The following is a 27754-nucleotide window of genomic DNA, read 5'->3' as shown; positions in this document are numbered from 1 at the left end:
GAACTTGCCCGTCCATAATTACATATAAATATAATTTTAATTTACCAGTTTGTTGAGCCTTCTTCATTATTTGAATGGTTATACCCTCGCTTCCGTTGTCGATGCGACGACCACTACCGTGTAGAGTGTCATCATCTGTCGATCTCATATCCAACCATAACGTGTACTTTGTGGTTAGGTAATCCCCGATATGCACAGAGGATAGATCCAGGTCATTGACTACGTTGTTGACTATTGAGTTTCGTTTGATAGCCGGTAGCTTATTATATCATCCTACTGCTGATATGCCTTCATTCCATGGCTAAATAGCTGATTAGGCACTCCCTCTATGGTCACTTCCACTTTGGTGATCCCTGGGTTGAAAAATTTCTCACTGTCTCTTTCGAATAGATCGTATTCCTCCACGGGTATGATTAATATACCTTTCATCGATCGCGCCGGCACGTTCATGTTGATATTCCATACCGTGTCGCTCTTGTCACGTAATATCATTCTATGTCGCAGTATCCTATCGTACAGGATTTTCCCAGAGTACTGATTTCGAATCTGCCGGGTGAGATCAGGACTAGTCACCATGTCGAACTCCAACGAGATGTTATCGATCTCGTGACTACCCTCTTCACCGTTCGGTGTAAACACGACTTTGCTGTAATCATTAAACGTGAGTTCATATTCCAACCTGTCACCTAATGCGGCTTGGTAAAATGGTGCGTGCCCTGTTAGCAATTCAAAGTCTAGCGGGATACAGAACCTGTTTCCATACGCTTCGGCGATGGCTTTTTCACTATTCGATAGTTTAGCTGTCTCGTCTTGTGTGAAGGCGTACCTGATATGTAACCTAGTCGATTTACTGATTCCCTGGTACACGTCGTTGGCGCGTTCTCCCTCACTTTTCCATAGGTCTGTGTAACAGTAATATACATCGCTGTCGTCTATGCTAAGCACCTCGTTACCACTAATTTTTATGGAGGTCCTCTTGACTATAGCACGGCCCACATTATTCACTAGCTCACGTTTGTCGTTGTCTGATTTCAACATTATGTTAAATGCCAATCGTACCGTACCTGGTACTATGACGTTGTTCTCCCCCAAGTTGGGGAATCTAACCAACAGTACTTGGTTCTGGTCTATCTTGCTGGGGTTGTTTGTAATAGTCACCGACTGACGCACGGCTTTGACGCCTAGTGGTTCTCTTAATCTTCGAAAAGGATTTGGTTTTCTACCATATGACATTGTTATATATTTATATTAATATAATATAATTTCAAAAATATGGATGATATTCCGATGGATCATTTTGAAGCTATGGCCTCTGCTGATGTTGATTACGATGAAGACATTTCGTTTACTAACTCATCATTGAGCAGCCAACTACTTAAAACAACAGTAGACGATTATTACGATGGATTAAAAAACGATAGAAACTACTTTCGAGCCTCAGTACAAAGACTATTCGAAGTTTACCATAGATGATAAGGGCATTCTACGTCTTAAGGATAAACCGGAGGTTGATATCATGAACACGCGCACTAGAAAACCCCACGTGCCTTGTCAACGCTAACCAGTCGCCATGGTACCGAATTTATCCGTAATAAACTAAACATGCAGGATTATGGTGGTGCAAAACCTAAGATTTCTCCGAAGGTAGTTCAAGATCTGCAAGCTACCAGGTCTGAACTCAGTAGTGGTGGTGACATGACACAGCGTGCTACAGAAGCGTAGACAGCATCGAAAAACTGTTGGGCACGTACTGGGACAAACCATTGCCTGGTTTTAAATTTCCAATGAGGGAACTGTACGGCTTAGATGAAGCCTTGAAACATGTACGTGGAGAACTCCTGAACAACATGAGTAAACTGAACGAACTCGACGAGCACATCGCAAGTGAAAAAACCAAACTCACAGAAACTGAAGACGATGATATGAAGCGTCGTATGACAGAACAACTACGTAATTTACAAGATGAGAGACAGACCCGATTGGAATCCGCTTCCTCGAATCGAGAACAGCTTCGATCTCAGATCAGTCGCGTGGGGGGAAACCATCGATCGAGTACTGAACGAGGATACCACGTTGGCTGAAAGGATCAGAATATTGTTCCGAGAGCAAGGCATCACCATTGCCAGCGTTCTTACAGCATTTGGCTTCATCATATCGACCCTGGTCGTATCGCTGACTGGTGGTGGAGGAACACCAACACCACCAAAACCACCGACTGGTGGTGACGTCAGAGACTGGATAAAAAAACATCTGAAATCACTAGGGGAAGCCCTGGCTAAACTCGCCGGTAAAGCCGCTGAAGCCCTGCCAGGTATCCTGGGTAGCATCGTCTCGTGGTTGCTTAGCACTCTCTCGAAAACAGTCACGTGGCTCAGTCAAAACCTGTGGGCGTTCATCGTCACCGTTGCCGGGTTTGATGTACGTGGCCGCTAAGGAATTTTTTAACCAGATGAAACCCAAGCCAACTGCGATCCCAACAACCACCAGCGCTGTTTTAGGGTTGATGTGCTGCTGATTAGACACCTGCACTTGTGGTGGTTGTGGTGGTGTGGACTGAACCCTAGACTCTGGGGGTGATGCCACTATACCAGTTTCACCAGTATTCGTGAGTGGTGGTACATGGGAGACGTTAACGTCGGCGTTAACACCCAATTTTTGGTCGGCTGTGGCGATGATTATTTCATTGTTGTAGCCTGTTATTTTATTGATTCTCAGACGCATATCACTCGGAGCCATGTACAATCCAACACCGAACACGTAGTCGACTTTTGACCTCGCGTATTGCAACGTATCCTGATATCTACTGGTGATGAGATAGCGTCCTCAATATTAGCCACGAACTGTTTTTGAGAATCGTAAGCCGTTCCCTTACCTATAATATTAGAACGCGTCTGTGATTGAGACCCTAGAATAGCCCACACGTACGTTCGAATCGAATCGTTCAATCTGATAACACCAGCACGAGTCAAACCCTTCGACGTGTCCAGCATAAATATTTTCCAGTCATCCGGACCCTGCTCGAACCTCCATACTCGGTAATCCTTGCTGTCGTCGAAAGACATGAGATCATCTCTCCATTCGTTACTCGTGACGTAAGCATTCGCATATGTTTTACCACCCCATTCTTTTAGCGTTTTGCTGGCTTCCACGAGGGGCATGTTGTGAACGATAGGGATACCCAACCCATGGTTCGGGCCCGTCAAACGCCAATCCGTCTTTGGGTCTAGTTCGAATTCATTACAAATCCGTTCATACGCACGTCGATCGTACGGATTGTTTACTGCATCCAATGCCTTGTCCTGTGGGACCGGGGCGCTGATTTCTTTGAGGATACGTCTTACCTGGTAATACCCGTGAAAAGTGAAAACGGATTTACTTAGCTCATTACGCCTAGTGTCTGTCAATGTCAAACCACATCCAGTTGTCGCACACCACACGGCAAAATTGAATTGATTCTGCCAGAACTGCATAGGGTTGTGAAACCAATCGTGAACCGTTTTAACATTAGTGATCGAAAACCTATAATTTTTAAACACGTCTATAAACTGGGTTTTGAAGTACGAACCAGCCGTGCCAACCGCTATTTTCATGTGTGTGAAGTCATAAGCCTTTATGTTGTCGTTTTTGGGGTAACGTACTTCGGGTTTATACATATTATTATATAATATATAAATATATATAAATATGTACATTACGCTTCCGGGTGTAACGAGCGGTGAGGCCGTTCAACTTATGCACGTTATTGATAACACGTCTGGTCAACTCGAATAGCACTATGTGATATAACCTACTTCCCGCGATGGACAAACATCAACAGCAATGATAATAATGTGTTCTTTGGTGGATTTCTACGTAAAATAACAGATGGATACTACAGCGTGTGTTCTCTCAATGATGAAGTTTTCAAACCCTTAGGAGCTGAACTCAAAATAAATGACTCAAACGGAACAGTGGTGTTTGTTAACAACAGTGCAAACAAATTGAGTTTGAGGATCTTTGGACTTATCTGGAGGAAATAAAGACATTGGTTTATTCTTTATGAGGGAGAAAAATATATATATCAGCGAACACCGTGACCGGGTACCGGTATGGAAGTTGGAAATATTACTTCTCTCGTTAATTGATATAAGGAATATGCCCAAGCTGAGGACTGCTTACTTTCATATTTTACGCCATGCCAAAACACATTGCGAAAAATACACCCACCTGTTCTAAGTACTTAGATTGAATATATTATCATGAGGACCAGATAATTGTGTTTGTGCATTTGAACGGGAGCATGTTTACGTCTAAGTATGACAAAACATGAGCATACGTGCCAGTTTGTTTTTATAACGAAAATCAGGACAATCAAAATGTATGTTGATACAATTGTATCATGAACCTGGTGTCTAACCGGCACGACTATGTATTTTTAATGGAAATCTATTCCTTTAAAACTAAATACCTAAACCTTGTATCACATCCATGGACTACTGAAATCATTTCTACATCGACCTGTAATATGAGTATGTGGGGGCCCTGAAACAGCTATACCGAAAACAATGCTTTACTCGTTAAAGCCGTGCAAAATATATTATCATCTGATAGCCAGTTGGTACGAATGTCATGTAATACGTTTTTATTTAACGTCACTTGCATGTCACGTCACAATCCTGTCTGCATTGGAGTGCACCGATGGCGGTCACATGATGAATGCACATATCAAGGAAATATAATTTACTTAAATTAATTGTTTTGTCACTTGTCACCTGTTGTGAATGTTGGGGTCTCCAACAGGCGGACGGGATGTTACGCGCTGATCGGTAAACATATGGATTATATAGACCCGTAGTGAGCGAATTGGTGTTAAACTTGTGGTGGAGAGTAGAGAGTTACGGAAAGATTGTTCTGAAGCGTTTGTGATTCATGCGTGATATAAAGCATGATTGACTGATCTTAGAACATATTGTATCGTTATATCAAGATCCACATAAATCTTGATCAGTTTGGGACATGCATTTTTCGACTGTTATTTACCATAAAGCTACTGATGAGATAAATGTTATCTCTATAATAGTGACACCATGATATCACATTGGTACCACCATTTCAGCGCCGGCTTCTGTCACGGGCCTGGACATGACCAAAACCAACAGGACAGCTCCAGACATCACCATTGTGTTCCCCAAGGCTGCAGGGGATGCAGACAGGTACATTGTGACGCTCAGAGGACGGGATGGAGATACATACATCCAACAACGTCAACCTGTCAACACTGGGGAGGATCTCATCTTTGTCGTCTTCACTGGTGTTGTCTCAGCTGTATCGTACAACCTGATCATAGTAACACAGAGTGGGAACCTCCAGAGTGTACCCTATACCACTGTGATACGAGTAGTGTCAACTCGTAAGTACTGTAAAACCCTCAACATTTAGAATCTGTGAATGATGTAAATAGAACTGTACATAGATGTTGAACCGTATGTTATTGAACTATAACTGACACGAATAGTTTGTTATATGGCAAACTGATATAGTATAATGGTCTGTGTTGTAAAAGCATCATATACAAATAACACTTAATAATCATTCACCCGTCGTACACCTTATATGACTTTTTAAACTTTTGGCACATAGTACATATCAATGCCCTAGTGATTTCATGTGTGTTATGTGCCAAACACAAACTCTCTTTTAAGAACAAACATTATGATAACATACGGACAATGGTCTGTGTCGTGTGAGAGCAAATTTTGATCTACGTTGATTGACGCCAATAACAACTTTGGAAATTGAAACATATTTACATCGTAAATAGTCCAGCTTTTATATTTTAGAATATTATAAGATAGCAAGTGCAAGTTGATTATGTCTTCAGCTGCCGGAATAGTTACCAATCTGAAGTCGTTTGACAACACGTCCCGCTCTGTCGCCGTGGAATGGAGCAGACCACTCAACCCGAACGGGCAGATCTATGAATACATTGTCGACGTGAGGACGGGTGGTCCCTCAGTCTGTGTGAAACGGGTCATCATCAACTGCACTGAATGTATCAGAGAAATGGCAAACTTTGTAAGTATGCTATAGAGAACTGTCTGTTCATTCAAAGTTTATATACTAAGGACCTGAGCCTAAAGATAATACGAATATTTGAAGAACGGTCTCAAGTGTGAATATGCACCCCCTCCTTTTCTGAAGGTTAAGATGTGATGCTTCCTGACACACATCCCCTCAAGTAACAGTCAAGTGTGAAATGCAAGTGCATGTCTATTAATGATGTTATCTAAACCATTCTGCAATAGACACAAATATACAGTATACCACAAATAGTACAACGTTGACAACACATCTGGACTCAGGTAAACTCTGATATCTAAGCTATGTTCGTATTATCTTTTCACAGACAAAGATGGAGACCGAATGTAACGCAACCATGACTGTGGTGATAAACCAGACTGACATTGAAAACACCGCCCAGGTCATACAGCACAACATAACAGGCCTGAACCCAGATACACCCTACACCATAGACATAGTAGCTGTCAATGAAGAGGGGCCAGGAACTACCCACCAAATTAATCTAGAAACCCCCGAGGAAGGTGAGACAAATAGTGTAATAATATTACCTATTCTAGCACAACATTGTTTGATACTCGATTCTGATTGGCTGAGAGCTCATCAAAACCGTATTTAAATGGCAGTTTAAGGACCGCTAATACATTAAAGCGACCCCATGATCGCGTAGGCATACAATGAACTCGTTGACCCTTTTGTATGTAAACAAACATGTCGGACATCGGCGATTCCTACTTTGGCAGCATCTTTGATGTTTTTGAAGTAAAAGGCGAATGGCTTTAAGAAGAATTCATTGAGCCTAATCCCATTGAATAAACTTCGAAGCGGGAATATTCGTCAGCAGCGCAAAGCGACAGTATTCCGCCATAATTCAACCGGGCCTTGATCAGGTCAGGGCTTTTCCAAATTAGGAACAGCAACGCGGTTACCAATAATTACTTCCGTGACTAAAATTAACGGCGTCTAAACTTATTGACTTCACTGCTTGAATTGGGAGCGAGTCGATTGTCATAGAGATGGGGAGATTATTAATTCGCAAGAGAAAAAAAAATCAAATAATTGTACTTGTTCACAGTATATAAACTGTACTTTTAGTGATCTGTTTATGCTACTTGTTACAAATAAAACCATATTGGTTCCTGAAATAAAGCATTTATGTTGTTGAAAATGTCTTATTTTGTCCATTACACGACCTGTCCTTCAACTGGACGGTTCCAAGCGATTTTCCAGGAAAAAAGACCCCTTTATGGCTTGTGTTCTTGCGAGCCAAAGAGTCGGTTTTAAAACGCTGATCAGTCGTGCTAAATGAAAATAAAGCTACTCTGTTTTCAATTTTGCGGTCCTTTATCGTTGATTTAAGACCGCTAAATGTTATTTAAAAACCGAGCTGGGTTTTTAAATTGAACATGCAACATGGAGATAAATATTGAAGTGTGGCGTGCGCGTAAAGGGGTACTTTTAAAGGTCACATGCAACTAAAAAATCAAACATAATTAAAACACAATTATCACTTATTCATGACATATAATATACATTGCTGGTTGTGAAAAAACATATGAACAAAATTATAAGCGTACAATCGCAAATCAAAAGTGCAATATTGTGTACTTGGGTTTACTTCCCAAGAAACGAAGCAGCCGGGATACCGAACCCAGTCAGAGCGGGTGGGTGTGCACTCAAGTGTAACGGCTGGTTCATTTGCATATGCCCTCACGGCTCATTGTGTGTGTATATATAGAGATGTTGGATTTTGTAAATACATGCTCATTTTTTTGTGTATAACATTTTACAATCAACAGACATCATAACATGTCATGTGTTCAAGTATCACACCTGCCTGTCTGTTACATAATGTGACAGAGACCGAACTCGGGCCATAAATCAATGCATTTTGTTTATGGTGTATAGCCTGATTGGTGTTAAGTTCAAATTGCATGTGGTCAGTGATAGTAGCTGTGTATTGAATATTGTCATTAGCAGACAGGCAGGCAGACACACAGGTGTCAATAAAACAAGACATTGAGTTTTGCCTGTGACAACGACATATCTATATCACAGTTAGAAATTCTGTCAACGCTAAATAATGACATTGCTTTCAAGTATCGAACTGAGAAAGTGACTCGGTAAGAAGAACGTGTGGTGAAATAGACAAATGAAATTATGTAAACAGTTAATTTACTGTCATAACATATAAAAAAGCTTGCGCCTGTGAGATATCAACAAAACATTAGAAAAATAGCTCACACCAAAGCCTTCACCGAATATTCACCGGACAACCCGCTTCCAAGCCGCGCGAACCTATTTCACTGCGCACGTGCTATGAGCGCAGCCCAGCTGTTGAAACCAGTTTTCCCCCGAAAAGTCGGGGAAAAATTAGTGAAACGTTTGAACTCCGATTTCGCGCGGGTTTTTTCATCGCGTTATTTTTCAACTTTATAAGTTGAATTTGCATTTTTGACGATTTGTTTCGGTAAGTCCATACTGAAAGGTATCAGAATCTGCAAAGTTGTGTTTTACGTTGCATGTGACCTTTAAGGAAATATTTGTATTGTAGTTTTCCTCGGTATTTCTTTTGTGTATGATGTTGAACCCAAGGGATCGGCCTTTTGGTATTCTTAGAATGAGTGTACGATCAGTGATTTAATTTTAAATATCCTGGAAAAACTAATGTTTCCACGTCTTTTAAAACGGGCAAAATGATAGCTAGACCTGCAGGATGCCTGCTGACATCATTATTCATCTCACAAATATTTTCACGCTCACATTGTCTCTAAGGTACACAAATGTGCCCAACATCGACGATCATTACAGCAAAACAAGAACTCACAATGGAAGCACACCAATGAGAGGTTAATTTTCCTTTGCATGCCAGAATATTGAAGGAACTACGGTTTTCAAGATATTGTTAACTTGCTGAATCCTACAGTACATGTACACATATAAGATCTGCATTTCAGGTGCTGGTGACCCTACTACCTTCACAGCACAGAGCATCTCATCAAGCGAGATAACTCTGACATGGGATCCTCCACAACCCCGACCTGGTGTCACTCAGTACAACATAACTGTGTATGAAAAACAGGAAGACAGCGAGGGTTACGACACTGTGAAGTTCATAGCACTTTTAGGTGTGTTTGTTTTCTATTTCACACTTCTAAGTAAATGGTATTGAACCAATGGGCGTTTTCACACATAACTGTATGATCATATATAGGATACCCTTACCAGTACCATAAAATCGATAAAACGTAAATAATCTATATATCTATATACAAGGGCCAACATACTGAAAGTCAATATAGATTCACCTTTTCATCGATTCACTTCAGTTCCCGTTTAACAAATCATTAAACACTAAAGGCTAAACGAGATTTTTCTACATGCTATGCCTTCACACTAGGTTTTGGAGAGTTCTCTTGGGAGAGCTTTTAGTAATATTCCATCAATATCACGACGGGGGACCCCAGAAATTGGCATCATACACTGTACCCATGTGTTGAATATTGAACACGGGTCTCCATAACTACTCCTATTATAATCAGTCTTGACAACAAGTTTGTATCGATTGAGGCCAAAACCGACTCGTTTATCAACCCGTCAAGTACTCGCTATAAGTTACTTGCACCATTGTACTTGTTTTACAATGTTCTTCACTGTTCGCCGTATTCTGTCATTTCGATCAAATTAATGTTAACTTTGATAAGCATTTGCCCAAAGAAAGCAGCTCCCTCTCGGTATCATGTGATGTCACCACGCTCGGATTTGGCCAAGTTTGGTATAATTATTCTTGCTTGTTTCGGGAGAAAAAGGAAAAAATTGCGGTCAGCTCCAAAGATGGTATGTTTGAGGAAATAGAAACACTATCCAAACAGGCGCATCGGATATTAACAATCATGAGTTAATGTGTACGTTGAACCTCTGCCTTGGACAGATGACGCCATGGACTAACTGGAATCCTTTAGTCGACGTGATAAGGATGCTCTCCTTGCGGTTCAAGAGGCAAAATGTACGAATCCGAAAGTTTGCAAGGAAACGGAGTCAAGGTGATGATCTGACGTATAACGATTCTCAAACTCTTGCCATAAAAAGTTGAAATGCAGAGAGACCTCGCAATATATGTGTAAACCCATAGGTATCGGATAATAAAGTTCAAGCACGGAAAGCTGGACTCGCGCTGAAGCAAATTGGATCTAGAGACTTGCACACATTTCAATGTCAGCAATAAATGTCCGCCCAGAGACCGACCACCTGACTACAAAGATGACAAAACCTCCTAAAGATAGGGGTAGTACCTCACGCACTCAATAGCCACTTTGTAAAAGGAAACAAAACTCCAACATTGAAAGCATAGAAATAAGGAGCTCTTGTTTCTTCACAAAATACACATTTGTATTTTATGGACTAAAATTTCTATAGGTTTTACTTTTGTTCAGCGCTAATCTGGCTTCGCTGCGCGATGCGACACCTATATCGAAGGATCGAAGAGAAGCTGTCTATCATAACAAGGGATTTTCAATAAAGAGGTACAGCCAAACTGCCAGATGTTTTTGTTGTTGATTAATGCGTTCAAGACTTACAGCGTGAAGCTAGCGGTAAACCTCATTATCACTCACAGTGAAAGACACTGCACAGTATCCCTTCAGATTTCAGGTAATAGTAAACTTGGTCAGTAAAGTATGAAATCTGAGATATATCATTATTAGACATAATAATTTACCTTTCAAATTGTATTTGCGGTTCTGGTAATATCACTACATGAATACTTTCATTGTTGAAATTATTTTCGAATTTAGAAAGAATTTTAACCCGTATCCGATCAAGTGGAGCCACGGAGTCCACTTTGATGGTATGCTAACACTTTATTACTCTATATAAATGTTCAGTATTCAGTGTATTCCTGAAATTACAATACTGATTGCTGTGAAAAAGTTTCAATTTAATTATTTTGAAATGATTACATTGATTTTAAAAAGCAAATATCTGTACAGTAAGTGCCAGTCAAAGATGAATCGTCGAGCAAGTTTGAGAAGCAATTTTCGCGATGATGATGGTGGTGGTACTGATGCAGTACCTTCTGACAGTGGATCACATTCTGAGTTCGAACCTTCCTCTGCAAAAAATGTCCGCAACAGCAGTGACAGTTCTGATAGTGTTCTGTTCTTTCTACCAACACAAGCGGTGAGCAGTATGTAACTAAGGTAAAGATGGAACAGTTCTGATCATCAATATCGCGGCCCCAATCACATAACATCCTCTTAGGTCCTTTGCAGAAAAGCATCGATTGTGACCATGTCGCACAGGACGTGGATGCCTTAAACCTTTACCTTTCTGAGTCTGTCATCGACCAGAATCACGAACTATGAAGGATCTTTTTAATAGTATCAGTTCTCATTTAATTATTGCATTTTAAATAGAATTAGATTTGTTAAATGATTTGTAAATACATAAATATTTTAAGATTGGAAGTTTGAATTAGTAACTAAGATTGTTAGTTGCTGTATCCTCGAGGGGGGTTAAAGTACTGTAAAATTATTGTCCTCCTGAGAGGGTACGTAAGTCCCCAAACATTCGAAGTAAATTAAAACGTTCCACTTTTTTAATCGTAGAATATATGTTCGTTTAATTTATGGCTAGATTATCTAACATTGCTAATAGCTGAGGGGATGGTGTAAATCCAGCTAGGGTCAATGCAGGAAGGAAATGTACTGTAAGTCCCCATGGTCCCTAGTATGGTGATCTACCTTCAGTTGTTGGCAATATATAGCCTGTTTTTACCTTGTATTGTCATCTATAGTTTTAGATTTAGATTTAATTACTAGTTTTAAATTCGAATCTGTGATAATCTAGTTATTTTACTGTCCTTCGTTGACAGGTTTTTATAGTTTACCATTGCTTACTATGCATAAAATTAATTGTTCTCGTCACGATATGGCTGAAATATTGCCGATGTGACGTTACATTTTAACTCACTCACTCACTCACTGTCATCGACCAGATAGTCAAGCACTCAAATGCTGAAGGGAACCGACTTTCCCAAGCTAGGAAAGGAAACTGGAGAGACACCGATGCGATGAAAATACGTGCTCTTATTGGAATTCTTCTCACACTCCAGTACATGCCAATGAAGCCAGTTAAATGTGGTTTGAAATTGTTTTGTATCGTAGACTCAATTATAGATCGTATCGTAGATCATTTTACCCACTCAGATCCATTCCATATCATGGAAAGGAGGGCAGAGACAGACGGGTGAATTTGGGCAGACAGATAACTCAGGACTTGAGTAGACCTTTCTTTCGGACAGCAGAAATGTTACAATGTTACACCTGCCATCTTTTTCGCATTTATGTTAAAAAAGGCATGTTATGGAAATAAATGTTGAGATTTAATCCATAAATGGTGGAAAATGCATTTACATTTTCTAAATGTTACACATTACTGTTATATGACACTGTTATTAAAGATGTAAAAAGAGGCAGCATTCTCAGAACTTTTGTCACTGACAGCTTTGTTTAACTATTGTGATACATGGCTGACTGACTGAGTATGGTTTTACGCCGCTTTTAGCAATCTTCCAGAAATATCACGGCGGGGAACACCAGAAATGGGCTTCACACATTGTACCCATGTGGGGATTGTGATACATGATATTGTGATACATTATATTCATGTTCTGTTATCTTTACAGAAGAGTGCATTTAGGAATTGTATATTTCAGGGTGGGAAAAAAAGACGTATACCTTTGGCAATCTCTCCAGCTATTGGTTATACAAGTTTGATATAGTAGCTGAAACAAAAATTGGTGCTTCAGCCATTGTCAGCAGCAGCCCTGGAAGGACGATGGAATCAGGTACAAAGACTAACATTATTATTATTTCACAATATTTACAGGATCACACACACACACACACACACACACACACACACACACACACACACACACACACACACACACACACACACACACACACACACACACACACAAACAACAACAAACAAAAAACCCAAAACAAACAAACACACACACACGTGTGTGTATGTATGTATGTATATATTGTTTCTATATGTCAATGACAAGAGTATGGTCAATTGTGGATACACGTTACAGATATGACACATGTTGCTTAGTAACTCTTTTGCTTCTATTCAATTTCTTCAATAGTCTTCAAGCCGTTCTCATTATATTCCCAGAGCCGACGGGTGTGTTGGAATTGAAAGTCGAGGACATCACTGGTGTGTTTAACCAGGTACAAGTGTCGTGGAAGTGTCCTAAACAGAAGGATGGTAGAAATGGAGTGATTGTTAATGCCAGTCTGCATTATTTCACAAACGTAAGTTGAATTATTTGAGCAATCTCTCGTTATACGAAGCTATGGCTGCACTCTTCACTGTTTCTAACTACGATCAGTGAATTGTTTCAGAGCGACATGCAGGGAAAGTGGAATTATTCAAAGTTAAATAAAAAATATTAACTTCTCCCTGAATGTGACACTTTCCTTACTGACTTTTGAGTTTTGGATTGTTGTTTTTAATCTGTGAACACATTTATTCCGTGAACACTTATACATACAGAAGTAATGTATCCCCTCGTTACCTCTTTTCGAGCGTCATCTCATTTCGAGCCGCCAATATACACGTGCGGATTTATTTGATGACGTCATCCAGGTAGCCACTTCAAAGCGGAACGCAGGTTACAAGTTGTCAGCTTGTCTAGGACGTAATCATGTGGCGTGTGATGCTGCAGGTGGTAAGTTAGATAAAAAAACGTAAACTCATGACAAAAGGTCACTATTTTGCCTACTGCATATTTTTTTTAAAGTTTAAAGCTTCATTTCTTGCACTGAAAACCTTTTCACATCACTTCGAAGTTATGCCGTCTGGAGAATGTAAACTTCCGGCCAGGATCACATGACTTACATCATGTGGCTTTTTTATTTTTACCGTGGGGTACGGATACACCAGGGTGGAGGTCACTACACTGGCATCTCAGTATGCTGTTCAACTGGGAAAACGAAATAAAGATAATCCCTTTTCTCTCCATTGGTATTATGGATTTATGAAGCGATGGCCTTCTCTCAAGCTGGACAAGCCACGCCCTCTCGAAGTTTTCAGAGCAAAGGCGACGTCGCAGGAAGCAGTTTCCAAATATTTCGTCGAACTTCTGGCCGTGCTAGAGAAGTACGATTTATTCGACAAGCGGCAATTCATCTATAATGTTGACGAAAAAGGGTTGATTGAGAACCATACTCCTCCTAAAGTGGTATATTCTTCTGAGTATCGATGTGTCGCGGTTACTACACCAAGATCATCAACAAAAACTTTAATTGGTTGTGGGAACGCTCTCGGACAACAAATCCCTCCTTACTTCGTATTTAAGGGACAGCGTCTGCGTTTGGATATTCTATCTGAATGTACCCCAGGTACAAATGCCACAACTAGTGATTCAGGGTGGTCAAATATGGAAATATTTATTTGAATGATCACTTCCTGAAATACGCCCAGAGGTCAGATCCATCACAGCCGATTCTCCTTTACGACGGGCACCGCTCTCATGTTTCTCTCCCCATCATTGACTGGGCCATATCTCGGAACATTGTCTTGATGGTACTGCCAGCTCACACTTCTCATGTTTTACAACCACTTGACGTTGGTTGTTTCGGGCCACTAGAAAGGATCTACAATTCCATGAAGCACACGTAAATGAGAGAACAAGTCACCACCAACATAGATAATAACGCTATGTGTGCTGTTGCTTGTAAAGCATACACGTCGGCTCTTTCTCCAAGAAACTTGATGTCCTCGTTTGAGAAATGTGGAATATTTCCATTTGACGATTCCGTCGTGTCTGCGGAAGCCTTGAGACCTTCTACAGTTTTTCTTACATCCGAGGAAAACCGCGAAGCCGACGACTCACTTTTTAGACAGAAGGAAGACGCTCTGCACAAAATCAAGTCTGCACCAACACTGAAGCGGAAAGTCCTCAGCTCTATCGTCAGTGGTTAAGCCATCACAGAAGAAAATACAGTGTTCAAAATTCAAGAACACACTCAGAAACAGCCAGTCAAGAAGAGGAAGCAACAGTCTGCACAGAAGAAAAAAGTATCACAAGTTCGTTCAACTCTCTCTTCCAAACCAAGCACGTCTGGATTGTCTCATGTACGAGAGGTTGTCGCATTTGACAGCGGTACAGGCACGGACAATGAGGGTGATAATGAAGTGTGTTGTGTTTGCAAATTGTTTCAACCGAAACAACTGCAAAATTGTGTCTCGCTTGTATTCACAAAGTGGGCTCAGTGTACGCACCCGAGTTGTGATCACTGGGTACATCTCAAATACTGTACCCAGGTGCGCGTTGTGAGATCAACAGCTGAATTCTGGTGTCCGTGTCATTCGGAAAATTCAGAGGAATAGAGCCTGTTTGTCGACTGAAGTGACAACTGTACATAAGTTTTACTAGTTAATGCCTAGTTCCCATTACACATCGTGTCATAACAATACATGTACGCTTACGGCAGTGAGACGACAATTTGCCAGAACTAACAGTGAAATAATAACAAAAACATGGCGATCAACTAGGTCACTTCAAACTCCGAGGTATGTTCTGCTGCAAACAAACGACGCATCTCCTTAGCTAACAAATTTAACAGCACAAGAAATGTAATTCAAAGTAAGATAACTATTATTGATATATCCCAAAACATTTCTCATGATTGTCATTGTTTGTCTTAGGGGCTCGAAAACACCGTACGCGAGGATATTTAGTGACTCAGTAATATTAAACCTTCAATATGGAATTATTTTTCATCTTTATGTTCATCTGTATGAAGCCCATCTCTGATGTTCCCCACCGTGATATTGCTGCAATATTGTTAAAAGCGGCTTAAAACTAAACTCACTCACTCGCTCAGTTTTCATCTGACTTAGCCGTATTAGTAAGAGGGTCAAAATGTACTAACGTTGCAGTCAGTGAAGTTATAAGCTGTTTTAGTGACGTTTTATCACACTGTGCATAATCCTATCTGCGACAGTCACTGCCCATTGCTGATCACATGTGTTATGATTGACTAGGGCACGTTAAAACGTCTTCATTAATTCTTCAGGGATACTATTACGTACCACTAATTTATCATATATGCTAGTGTAAGCTTGTTCGAGTGTTATTATCTGCTTCCACCTGTCGTTATATTTGTTCACCAGCAACAGTCGACATATAATCCTATAAGCAAGAATGAGAACTTCACCAATAACGGCGACTGCATGTGGAATGTGAAGGTGGACGTAACTACAGAATTCAAGTATCTCTTCGAGGTGAGTTGAGACACGATGCATATCACTATATTTATTATGAATGTGATTAATATGTTCATAAGGAAGTTTCAGTCTATGAAACTTTAAATAATGAAGAACCCGAGCCGAGTGAGACTGGTGCATCATCACAATTTCCAACATGGCCATAAAAACAATATCAGGTCGTAAGGTGTAAGATCGCCCCTGAAATGTAAGTCAAGTGAGCATATACTATTACCTGGTTGTCGTTTGTCCTCTGTCCTGTGTCGACGTCATCAGTAAGTATGTATTCCTGAGACAAAATGTACCAATTAATCTAAAATTTCATGTGTTGGTTTTCATCAATCACATTAATTCTTCCCCATGCAGCCACGCAGAAAACAAACGTTGATTGCACAAAGGCAACAGCGAAATAATATATGATATGATGGTAAAATTAATCTAGCCACAACAGTGGTCAAGCTTCCGAAACAGGTCTTGATGTCGAGGCTGAAAAAGGTGATATGTAGACAACCGCGCGCTGGTTTTCACTGCACATGAGATGACAGCGGCGTGTGCTTACCCCATTGTATAGCCTCAAACATCTTCCAGAAAATTAGGGGGCGGTGGGGTAGCTTAGTGGTTAAAGCGTTCGCTCGTCACGCCGAAGACCCGGGTTTGTTTCCCCACATGGGTGCAATGTGTGAAGCACATTTCTGGTGTCCCCCGCCTTGATATTGCTGGAATATTACTCAAAGTGGCGTTAAACCATACTCACTCACTCCAGAAATTTATATATTGTCTAAAGTAGTTAGATTGGATGCTGTTCTGGAAGATTCCCGATTACACATAAACCGTAAGACATCTAAATAGAACAACGCCAACACCACTCGTTACATCTGACAGTAATTCATTCTGGAAAAGTAACTATTGTTCAAACACAAACTTCTTACGAATAAATCCTTCACTTGATTGCCTTTTTCCTAAAACCTATTTCGGAATCCAGGTGGTCCTCCAACCGCTATCCACAGAAGTTATCTCCCCTAACAGATGCGCGGGAAACCTCATAATTTTTTTTCTTCTGTTTAATAAACAAAATGTTTCCAAATTTAGGCCTCTTATTTTGTTATCATAGATAAATGTAAGGGCTTTTAATACGTTTGGTCCTCTCCCTCGGGTTCAAGAAATTGCTCAGCCTGCAGGAAATTAATGACTCAACAGAATTCGAATCCTCATGTTAACACTCCTTGTTCTATCGTCTGTCGTTGTTCATTAGCTATCTCCATCAGCTTTCGAGAAGTATACTCTGGTTGTTAAAACTGGTCAAGAAATATGACATAAAAATTGTGCTCCCGTACACAAGCAAATTGTGTAACGCAAATTCGTCTGGTGTGTATTGTGACATTTTCAAACAATGCATTATATCAGATTTGTTTCTGCCTTCAAACTTTTGTCCTAATTACTACGCGAAAATTATTTGAATATCAATGGTAACTGCACAACGGCCGCCTTTGTAAACTGTAAACCATATATCTACGTGGGCTGCTGTGATATCTTTTTAAACATGCGTCACCCATGCCGATATACAGGCCATGATCCAACCGACAACATGAATCTCGGCATTTACTGCCGACAGTCAAACGAGATGCCAGGATTCTTTGAGCGGTCTTCGGATAGTCATATCTGGACGAGCAACACGACTCACTGAACATACGCGTCGAACTAAGCCATCCAGTTTGAATATATATTTCATTTAGATTTGTGTTTCTTGTCAACAAAGTATAAAATAGACATACATCCTTGATAATATTAACATTTTTTTACTCTGTAATATTGATATAAAATTAATAATTGATGGACATTTACTAAAATATTTTGATATGTACTTATTTCTGATATGAGAATATGCATCACAGATATAGAACACATGCCATTCATCTTCAACAACGAAGATACCATTTAATTTACAAAACAGGCAATGCCTTTCATTATATGCACTATCAGTGTATCTGCCCGTTTCAACTGCTAGTTTAAAATTACAGCACCGAAATCGGGCATATATAGTTTTTAAATATTGAGGGATATCATTATTTATGAAGTAGCTCTCAACATTTAACAAAGATTTGAATTGCTTATAGTAAAGACATTTACAGTTACTGTCCAAAGATGAATGCCAAGATTGAAATAAATTATCATGTAGTCTCTGTTTAAATGATTCCATAAATATTTTGTGATCACCAATTTCCTGACTTATCCAAACAAATCCAAAACCAAGTTGAAAAAGAATATTTTTAATTCTAGTTGCCCATGAATTTCGTCCTACCCTGTCTAAAGATAATAGCATAAAATAACATTGTTTTGGTAATCTATAGTCAGGCATGTTTAGAAGTCTGCACCAGTATTTCACTGCATTGGTTGTATAAGTAAACTGTAAAGGCACTCTTCCACATTCACCCATGAACATATTGTTACAGGTGGATTTTCCAAGTTTCAAGACATATTTACAGAATTTAATATGGACAGATTCAATAGTATTACAGTAGGATGTGCCCCAGATTTCAGACCCATAACAGAGAATGGGTGATATCATACAATCAAAGATTTTAAACAAATCTGTACAATGGTTGATACTCTATTATGATTGGCTGAGAGCTCATTAAAACCGTATATAAATGGCAGTTTAATGAATACATTAAAGCGACCGACTGACTGCGTAGGCATACAATGAACTCGTTGACCCTTTTGTATGTAAACAAACATGTCGGACATCGGCGATTTCTACTTTGGCAGCATCTTTGATGTTTTTTGAAGTAAAAAGCGAATGGCTTGAAGAAGAATTTCTTGAGCCTAATCCAATTGAATAAACTTCGAAGCGGGAAAATTCGTCAGCAGCGCAAAAGCGACAGTATTCCGCCATAATTCAAACCGGGCCTTGATCAGGTAAGGGCTTTTCCAAATTAGGAATAGCAGCGTGGTTACTAATAATTACTTACGTGAATAAAGTTCGCGGCGTCTAAACTTATCGAATTCACCGCTTGAAGTGGGGGCGAGTAGATTGTCCTACAGTAGGGAAGATTAATAGTTCGCTTGAGAAAAAAAATCAAAATTGTTCTTGTTCACAGTACAAACTGTATCTTTTGGTAATCTATTTATGCTATTTGTTACAAATTCAAGCATAGTGGTTCCTGGAATAAGCATTTATGTTGTTGAAAATGTGTTATTTTGTTCATTACACAACCTGTCCTTCAACTGGAGGTTCCAAGCAATTTCCAGGAAAAAGGCCCTTTCATGCCTTGTCGGCAAGGAGTCGGTTTTAAAATGCTGATCAGTCGTGCTAGAATGAAGATAAAGCTATTCTGTTTTCACTTTTGCGATCCTTTATCGTTGATTTAAGACCGCTAAATGTTATTTAAAAACCAAATGAGGTTTTTCACGTGGAACGTCGTGGACTAGTCAGGATCAGGATTTACTGTTCTAAACTTACGTTGGTAGTAGCAATGCGACGTTCACACTGCACCATATGGTTTACGATAAACACAGACGTAACCAACATTACACTGTGAAGATATTTAGCTCGAACGTAAACCGTCTTCAAACTGTTTATCATTTGTTTTCACGGCAATGTACATCTTAATGTAGGGGTGCAGACACGTCACCGGAAGAGCCCGTCAGTTAGTCCTGAACTGAAAAAGACTTAGAGTTCGCTCTAGCCCCACCTATAGTGTAATAAAGTACCTTTTCCCCTGAACTATTATAACGTTAACTAGTTACACAGCTACATACTTTACCGAAGTAAGTAACTTGTGTAAACGTAAAAATTACACTTATAGACTTATATATACATATATTCTAGGTGAGCAATAGATTTAAGACTTGGATATTGGTTATGAATGAATGGGGACATCATCATCCATGTGAGGTGAGACAGACTCTGCTTTTCAACTTTCTTGTAGCTGACCTTGCTATTCATGCTTTATCGATGTTCGATAGTGATTTTTCTCTGGCGTTGTCGGCTTGAAAAGATATTACTTTCCTAAAGCTCAACATATGTTTTATATTAAAAACTAAAATTTCCATTTGCATTGTAAAGATGCCTATCTGGTTTCAGAATTTTCGTTTTAGTAAATATATGGATAATTTACGATAAAAATCCAAAATGATTCCTAAAAACTTGTAGCTTAAGTACAAGTGGGGTTCATTTTATGTGATGAAGTGTCCTGCTTGCGTTACAATAATTTTAAGGAAATATTTGTATTGTAGTTTTCCTCGGTATTTCCTTCGTGGTATGATGTTGAACCCAAGGGATATGTTAACTGGACCTGCAGGATGCCCTGATAATATCATTAGTCATCTCGAACACATTTTCACACTCACATTGTCTCTAATGTCCCAAAATATTCCCTTGCATGCCAGAATATGGAAGGAACTACGGTTTTCAAGATATTGTTAACTTGCTGAATACTAGAGTACATGTAACTACATATGGTCTGCATTTCAGGCGCTGGTAACACTACGAACTTCAAGGCACAGAGCAGGTCATCAAGCGAGATAACTCTGACATGGGATCCTCCACAACCCCGACCTGGTGTCACTCAGTACAACTTAACTGTGTATGAAAAACAGGAAGACAGCGAGGGTTACGACACTCTGAAGTTCATAGCACTTTCAGGTGTGTTTGTTTATTTCACACTTTTATGGTTTGATCTTAATGAATGGTCTTGAACCAATTGGCGTTTTCACACATAACTGTATGATCATATACAGGATACCCTTACCACTACCATGAAAATCGATAAAACGTAAATGATCTATATATCCTTACATGACTCCAATATCCTGAAAGTCAATATAGATGCACCTTTTCATAAACTCACTTCAGTTCCCGTTCAACAAATCTGGCTGTCATGTAACACTGAAGGGTGTAAACGAGATTTTTGAACATGCTATACCTTCACACTTGGTTTTGAAGTGGGAGAGTTTAATTAACACCGCTTTTGGTAATATTCCATTAATATCACGACGGGGGACACCAGAAATTGGCGTCATGCTTTGAATATTGAACACGGGTCTCCATAACTACTCATATAATAATCAGTCTTGACAACAATTTTGCTATCGATTGAGGTGTTTAAGGCCAAAACCGGCTCGTGTATCAACCCGTCAAGTACTCGCTATACGTTACCCGTGTTTACACATGATTTTTGCTAAAAAGGTTGGGCAAACCATCAATTCTAACTAAATACAAAGCAACCTATCGGGCTTACACGAAAACAAATGGCTTGCTGGTACTCCTTGCTTTACAACGTTCTGCACTGTTCGCCGTATTCTGTCATTTCGATAAAAGTAACTTTGATAAACATTTTCCAGAAGAAATCCTTTCACTCGGTATCATGTGATGTCTCCACGCTAGGTTTTGGCCAAGGTTTGTCTAATTATTCGCTCTTGTGTAGGGAGGAAAGGGCAACTTGTCTGCGTCAATTGTGCAATTTTTATGCTTGAAATGCAATCAGCTCCAAATATGGTATGTATTAGGAAATAGAAACACTATCCAAACAGGCGCTTCGGATAATAACAATCATGATATAATGTGCACGAATGCCGTTTCCGACGAAACTGAAACTGTCATTGAACCTCTGTCTGAACAGATGACGCCTTGGACTAACTGAAATCCTTTAGTCGACTTGATAATGATGCTCAAACTCTTGCCATATAAAGTTGAAATGCAGAGAGGCATCGTAATATATTTGTAAACCCATAGGTATCGGATAATAAAGTTCGAACACGGAAAGCTGGACTCGCGCTGAAGCACATTGGATCTCGAGACTTGCACACATTTCAATGTCAGCAAGTAAATGTCCGTCAAGAGACCGACCACCTGACTACAAAGATGACAAAACCTCCTAAAGATAGGGGTAGTACCTCACGCACTCAATAGCCACTTTGTAAAAGGAAACAAAACTCCAACATCGAAAGCATAGAAATATGGATCTGTTGTTTCTTCACAGAATACAAATTTGTATATTATGGAGTAACATTTCGATAGGTTTTACTTTTGTTCAGCGCTAATCTGGCTGCGCTGCGCGATGCGACACCTATCGGAGGGTCGAAGAGAAGCTGTCTATCATTACAAGGGATTTTCAATAAAGAGGTACAGCCAAACTGACAGATGTTTTTGTGTTTGATTAATGCGTTCAAGAACCTCATTATCACGTACAGTGGAAAAATCTGCACAGTATCCCTTCAGTTTTCAGGTAATAAATAACTTGGTCAGTGAAATATGAAATCTGAGATATATCATTACCAGACATAATAATTTAACTTTTAAATAATATTTGCAGTTCTGGTAATATCACCACATGAATACTTTCATTGTATAATTAATTTTTAACCCGTGTCCCATCAAGTGGAGCCTCGGAGTCCACTTTGATGGTATGCTAAATCTATATTTCTCGATATAAATGTTCAGTATTCAGTGTATTCCTGAAATTACAATACTGATTGCTGTGAAAAAGTTTCAATTTAATTATTCGGAAATGATTACCATTGATTTTGAAAAGCAAATATCTATCAAAGATGAACCATCGAGCAAGTTTGAGATTGAAGCAATTTTCGCGATGATGATGGTGGTGGTGGTACTGATACAGTACCTTCTGACAGTGGATCACATTCTGAGTTCGAACCTTCCTCTGAAGAAAGTGTTAGTAACAGCAGTGACAGTTCTGATAGTGTTCTGTTCTTTCTACCAACACAAGCGGTGAGCAGTATGTAACTAAGGTAAAGATGGAACAGTTCTGATCATCAATATCGCGGCCCCAATCACACAACATCCTCTAAGGTCCTTTGTAGAAAAGCATCGATTGTGACCATGTCGCACAGTCCAACATACCAATGCTGAAGGGAAGCGACTTTTCAAGCTAGGAAAGGAAACTGGAGAGACACAGATGCGATGACAATTCGTGCTCTTATTGGAATGCTTCTCACACTCATGCTCTTTTATCCAGTACATGCCAATGAAGCCAGTTAAATGTGGTTTGAAATTGTTTTGTATCGTAGACTCAATCGTAGATCGTATCGTAGATCATTTTACCCACTCAGATTCATTCCATATCATGGAAAGGAGGGCAGAGACAGACAGGTGAATTTGGGCAGGACAGATAACTCAGGACTTGAGTAGACCTTTCTTTCGGACAACAGAAATGTTACAATGTTACAACTGAAAACTTTTTCACATTTATGTTAAAATGGCAAGTTATGGAAATACAAATGTAGCTATGTTGAGATTTAATCCATAAATGGTGGAAAATGCATTTACATTTTCTAAATGTTAAACATTACTTTTATATGACACTCTTATTAAAGAGTTAAAGAGGCAACATTCTCCGAACTTTTGTCACTGCCAGCTTTGTGTACCTATTGTGATACATTATAGAACAAGTTTTATGGATAACAACTTCTTTATTTCGTGAGTGCGACGTTTCGATACAGATTCTTGTACCGTTGTCAAGCAAGAGTGATGTATCCATAAAACTTGTTCTATATTGTACGTCTCAACTTCTAAAATGCCACTCAAACAAGTTATTGTGATACATGGCTGACTGACCGAGTATGGTTTTTACGTCGCTTTTAGCAATCTTCCAGCAATATCACGGCGGGGGGCACCAGAAATGGGCTTCACAAATTGTACCCATGTGGGGATTGTGATACATGATATTGTGATACATTATATTCATGTTCTGTTATCTTTACAGAAGAATGCAGTTAGGAATTGTACATTTCAGGGTGGGGAATCAAGACGTACACATTTGGCAATCTCTCCAACTATTGGCTTTACAAGTTTGATATAGCAGCTGAAACACGCATTGGTGCTTCAGCCATTATCACAAGCGGCCCTGAGATGACGATGGAGTCAGGTACAAAGACTAAGATGAATAAAAACATTATTATTTTTCACACACACACACACACACTCACACACACACACACACACACGAGTACAGTCAATTGTGGATACACGTTACATATATGACACCTGTTGCTTTGTAACTCATTTTTCTATTCAATTGCTTCAATAGTCTTCAAGCCGTTCTCATTATATTCCCAGAGCCGACGGGTGTGTTGGAACTGAAAGTCGAGGACATCACTGATGTGTTTAACCAGGTACAAGTGTCGTGGAAGTGTCCCAAACAGAAAGATGGTAGAAATGGACGGATTGTTAACGCCTGTCTGCATTATTTCACAAACGTAAGTTGAATTATTTGATCAATCTCTCTTTATACGAAGCTATGGCTGCACTCTGCATTGTTTCTAACTACGATCAGTGAATTGTTTCAGAGCGATATGCAGGGAAAGTGGAATTATTCAAAATTAGATAAAAAAATATTAATTTCTCCCTGAATGTGATACTTTCCTGACTGATTTTTTAGTTTTGGATTGTTGTTTTTAATCTGTAAACACATTAATTCCGTGAACACTTATACATAAGTCACTGCCCATTGCTGATAAACATGTATTATGATTGACTGGGGCACGTTAAAACGTCTTCATTAATTCGTCAGGGATACTATTACGTACCACTTATTTATCATGTATGCTAGTGTAAGCTTGTTCGAGTGTCATCATTGTCCATACGAGCTCATTACAAATCTGCTTCCACCTGTCGTTATATTTGTTCACCAGCAACAGTCGACATATAATCCTATAAGCAAGAATGAGAACTTCACCAATAACGGGGACTGCATTTGGAATGTGAAGGTGACCGTAACTACAGAATTCAAGTATCTTTTCGAGGTGAGTTGAGACACGAGGCATATCACTATACTCATTAAGAATGTGATTAATATGTTCATAAGGAAGTTTCAATCTAGGCAACTGTAAATGATGAAGAACCCGAGCCAAGTGAGACTGGTGCATCATCACAATTTCCAACATGGCCATAAAGACAATATCAGGTCGTAAGGTGTAAGATCGCCCCTGAAATGTAAGTCAAGTGAGCGTATACAATTACCTGGTTGTCGTTTGTCCTCTGGCCTGTGTCGACGTCATCAGTAAGTATGTATTCCTGAGACAAAATGTACCAATAATCTAAAATTTCATGTGTTGGTTTTCATCAGTCACATTAATTCTTCCCCATGCAGCCACGCAGAAAACAAACGTTGATTGAGCAGAGGCAACAGCGAAATAATAAATGATATGATGGTAAAATTAATGTAGCCACAACAGTGGTCAAGCTTCCAAAACAGGCCTTGATGTCGAGGCTGAAAAAGGTGATATGTAGACAACTGCTGGTTTTCACTACACATGAGATAACAGCGGCATGTGCTTATCCCCTTGTATAGTATTTTTCAGAAAATTATGGGGCGGTGGTGTAGCTTAGTGGTCAAAGCGTTTACTCGTCACGCCGAAGACCAGGGTTCGTTTTCCCACATGGGTACAATGTGTGAAGCCCATTTCTGGTGTGCCCCGCCGTGATATTGCTGGAATATTGCTCAAAGCGGCCTTATACCATACCCACTCACTCCAGAAATTTATATCTTGTACAAAGTAGTTAGATTGGTTGCTGTTCTGGAAGATTCCAGATCACACCTAAACCGTAAGACGTCTAAATAGAACAACGCCAACACCACTCGTTACATCTCACAGTAATACATTCTGGACAAGTAACTATTGTTCAAACACAAACTCCTTACGAATAAGTCATTCGCTTGATTGCCTTTTTCCTAAATCTTGTTTCTGAATCTAGGTGGTCCTCCAACCGCTATCCAGAGAAGTTATCTCCCCTAACAGATGCGCGGGAAACCTCATAATTTTTATTGTGTTTTCTATACAAAATGTTTCCAAATTTAGGCCTCTTATTTGGTTATCATGGGTAAATCTAAGGGCTTTAAATAAATTTGGTCATCTCTCTTGGGTTCAAGAAATTGCTCAGCCTGCAGGAAATTAATGACTCCACAGGATCCCGATGGTAACACTCCCTGCTCTATCTTCTGTCGTTGTGAGGCTTGTCATTAGCTATCTCCATCAGCTTTCAAGAAGTATACTCTAGCTGTTAAAAAGGGTCAAGAAAAATGACGTAGAAATTGTGCTCCCGTACTCCAGCAAATTGTACTACGCAAATTCGTCTGGCGTGTATTGCGACATTTTCAAACAATGCATTATATCAGATTTATTTCTGCCTTTTGTCCTAATTACCACGCGAAAATTATTTGAATATCAACGGTAACTGCACAACGGCCGCCTTTGTAAACTGTTGACCATATATCTACGTGGGCTGCTGTGATATCTTTTTAAACATGCGTCACCAATGCCGATATACAGGCCATGATCCAACCGACAACATTAATCTCGGCATTTACTGCCGACGGTCAAGCGAGGTGCCAGGATTCTTTGAGCGGTCTTTGGATAGTCATATCTGGACGAGCAACACGACTCATAAGCGCTTGAGAACATTGTTTACCGGAACCGTTTCCGAGCGATGAGTGACTCGAAGGCGGCATTGTATTATGCGTGACAAATTGTTCTCGATTTCCTTACGTCATTATATCGTAACATTATTGTTATCGTCACAAAGAGTCTGAAATCATATTCATTCTACATATTTTCTCTGTGACTAGGTACGTCTCTACAACAGAGGGTTTTCAGGCTCTGTAGTCAGTGTAAGCAAAGGCATATTGGGAGGTGGTAAGTATTGAATTATTGACTAACATTTCGACTTTCCAGGTGATGTCGCTAGTATTAACTGCAATGATATCGCTAGTATTAACTGTCATTCAGCAAAATAGTTGGTTAATAAAAGTGATCATTTCCAGTAATAGCAAATCTGTACGTACGGTTTAATCTGTACGGTTTTGGAATGTGCTCTGTAATGTGTTAACTCAAATGCTGCTATCGCGTCACATGTGTCCAGTGGAATTCACCAGAATTCACCTTATGATTTAATGATATTGTGGATCGAGGTCACTCAATGTGAATTACGCCTCACGAAATAATTACACGGGTATGATTTAAGGTAGAACACATCTCTTGTAAGGGGTCCCGATTGCATCTAATTAACATTGTTTAAATTCTAGTAATTCTAAAATTGAAGATGAACATTTTCCTATCAATGATAATTTGAGTATTTGTTACTTTGTAACTGACTTAAAATGTGTTCTGCATTGGGCATATGATTTCTAAAATCAGACAAGTGTGTAGAAACGAAAGTGTTAATGACTATATTTCCAAGTTTGTCTTCTGTTCCAAAGTTGTTAAGCGTTTTATGTGTGTGTGAGTGTGTGTGTGTGTTTTAAAACAGTGAGTGATGTCATTGGAATAGAGTTGTTATTCGTCAACAGTCATTAGATTTTGATAAAATCCGAAAAGATGCGGTGTGTGTATTTTTGCAAGAAGTGAGTAAACTTTTCTAGTCATATGATATCATTTTGTTTATTTGTTTGTT

General features: G+C 39.5%; 1 protein-coding gene across 1 annotated transcript in view; it reads left to right on the top strand.

The window, feature by feature from the left end:
• Nucleotides 1-5075: 5075 nt before the first annotated feature.
• Nucleotides 5076-27754, top strand: part of LOC124271513 (phosphatidylinositol phosphatase PTPRQ-like) — an 85775-nt gene continuing 63096 nt past the window's right edge. Inside the window, exons 1-7 of the mRNA XM_046706662.1 lie at nucleotides 5076-5389; nucleotides 5861-6054; nucleotides 6386-6581; nucleotides 9015-9185; nucleotides 12773-12904; nucleotides 13246-13385; nucleotides 16252-16362. Coding sequence (XP_046562618.1) covers nucleotides 5122-5389; nucleotides 5861-6054; nucleotides 6386-6581; nucleotides 9015-9185; nucleotides 12773-12904; nucleotides 13246-13385; nucleotides 16252-16362 — 1212 coding nt within the window. The 5' untranslated portion in view covers nucleotides 5076-5121. The remainder of the gene's footprint in view (nucleotides 5390-5860; nucleotides 6055-6385; nucleotides 6582-9014; nucleotides 9186-12772; nucleotides 12905-13245; nucleotides 13386-16251; nucleotides 16363-27754) is intronic.

This window comes from Haliotis rubra, unplaced genomic scaffold (genome assembly GCF_003918875.1).
Source record: "Haliotis rubra isolate DU_JTF1 unplaced genomic scaffold, ASM391887v1 Scf1609, whole genome shotgun sequence".
Lineage (NCBI taxonomy): Eukaryota > Metazoa > Mollusca > Gastropoda > Lepetellida > Haliotidae > Haliotis > Haliotis rubra.
This window is presented reverse-complemented; position numbering and strand designations above follow the sequence as displayed.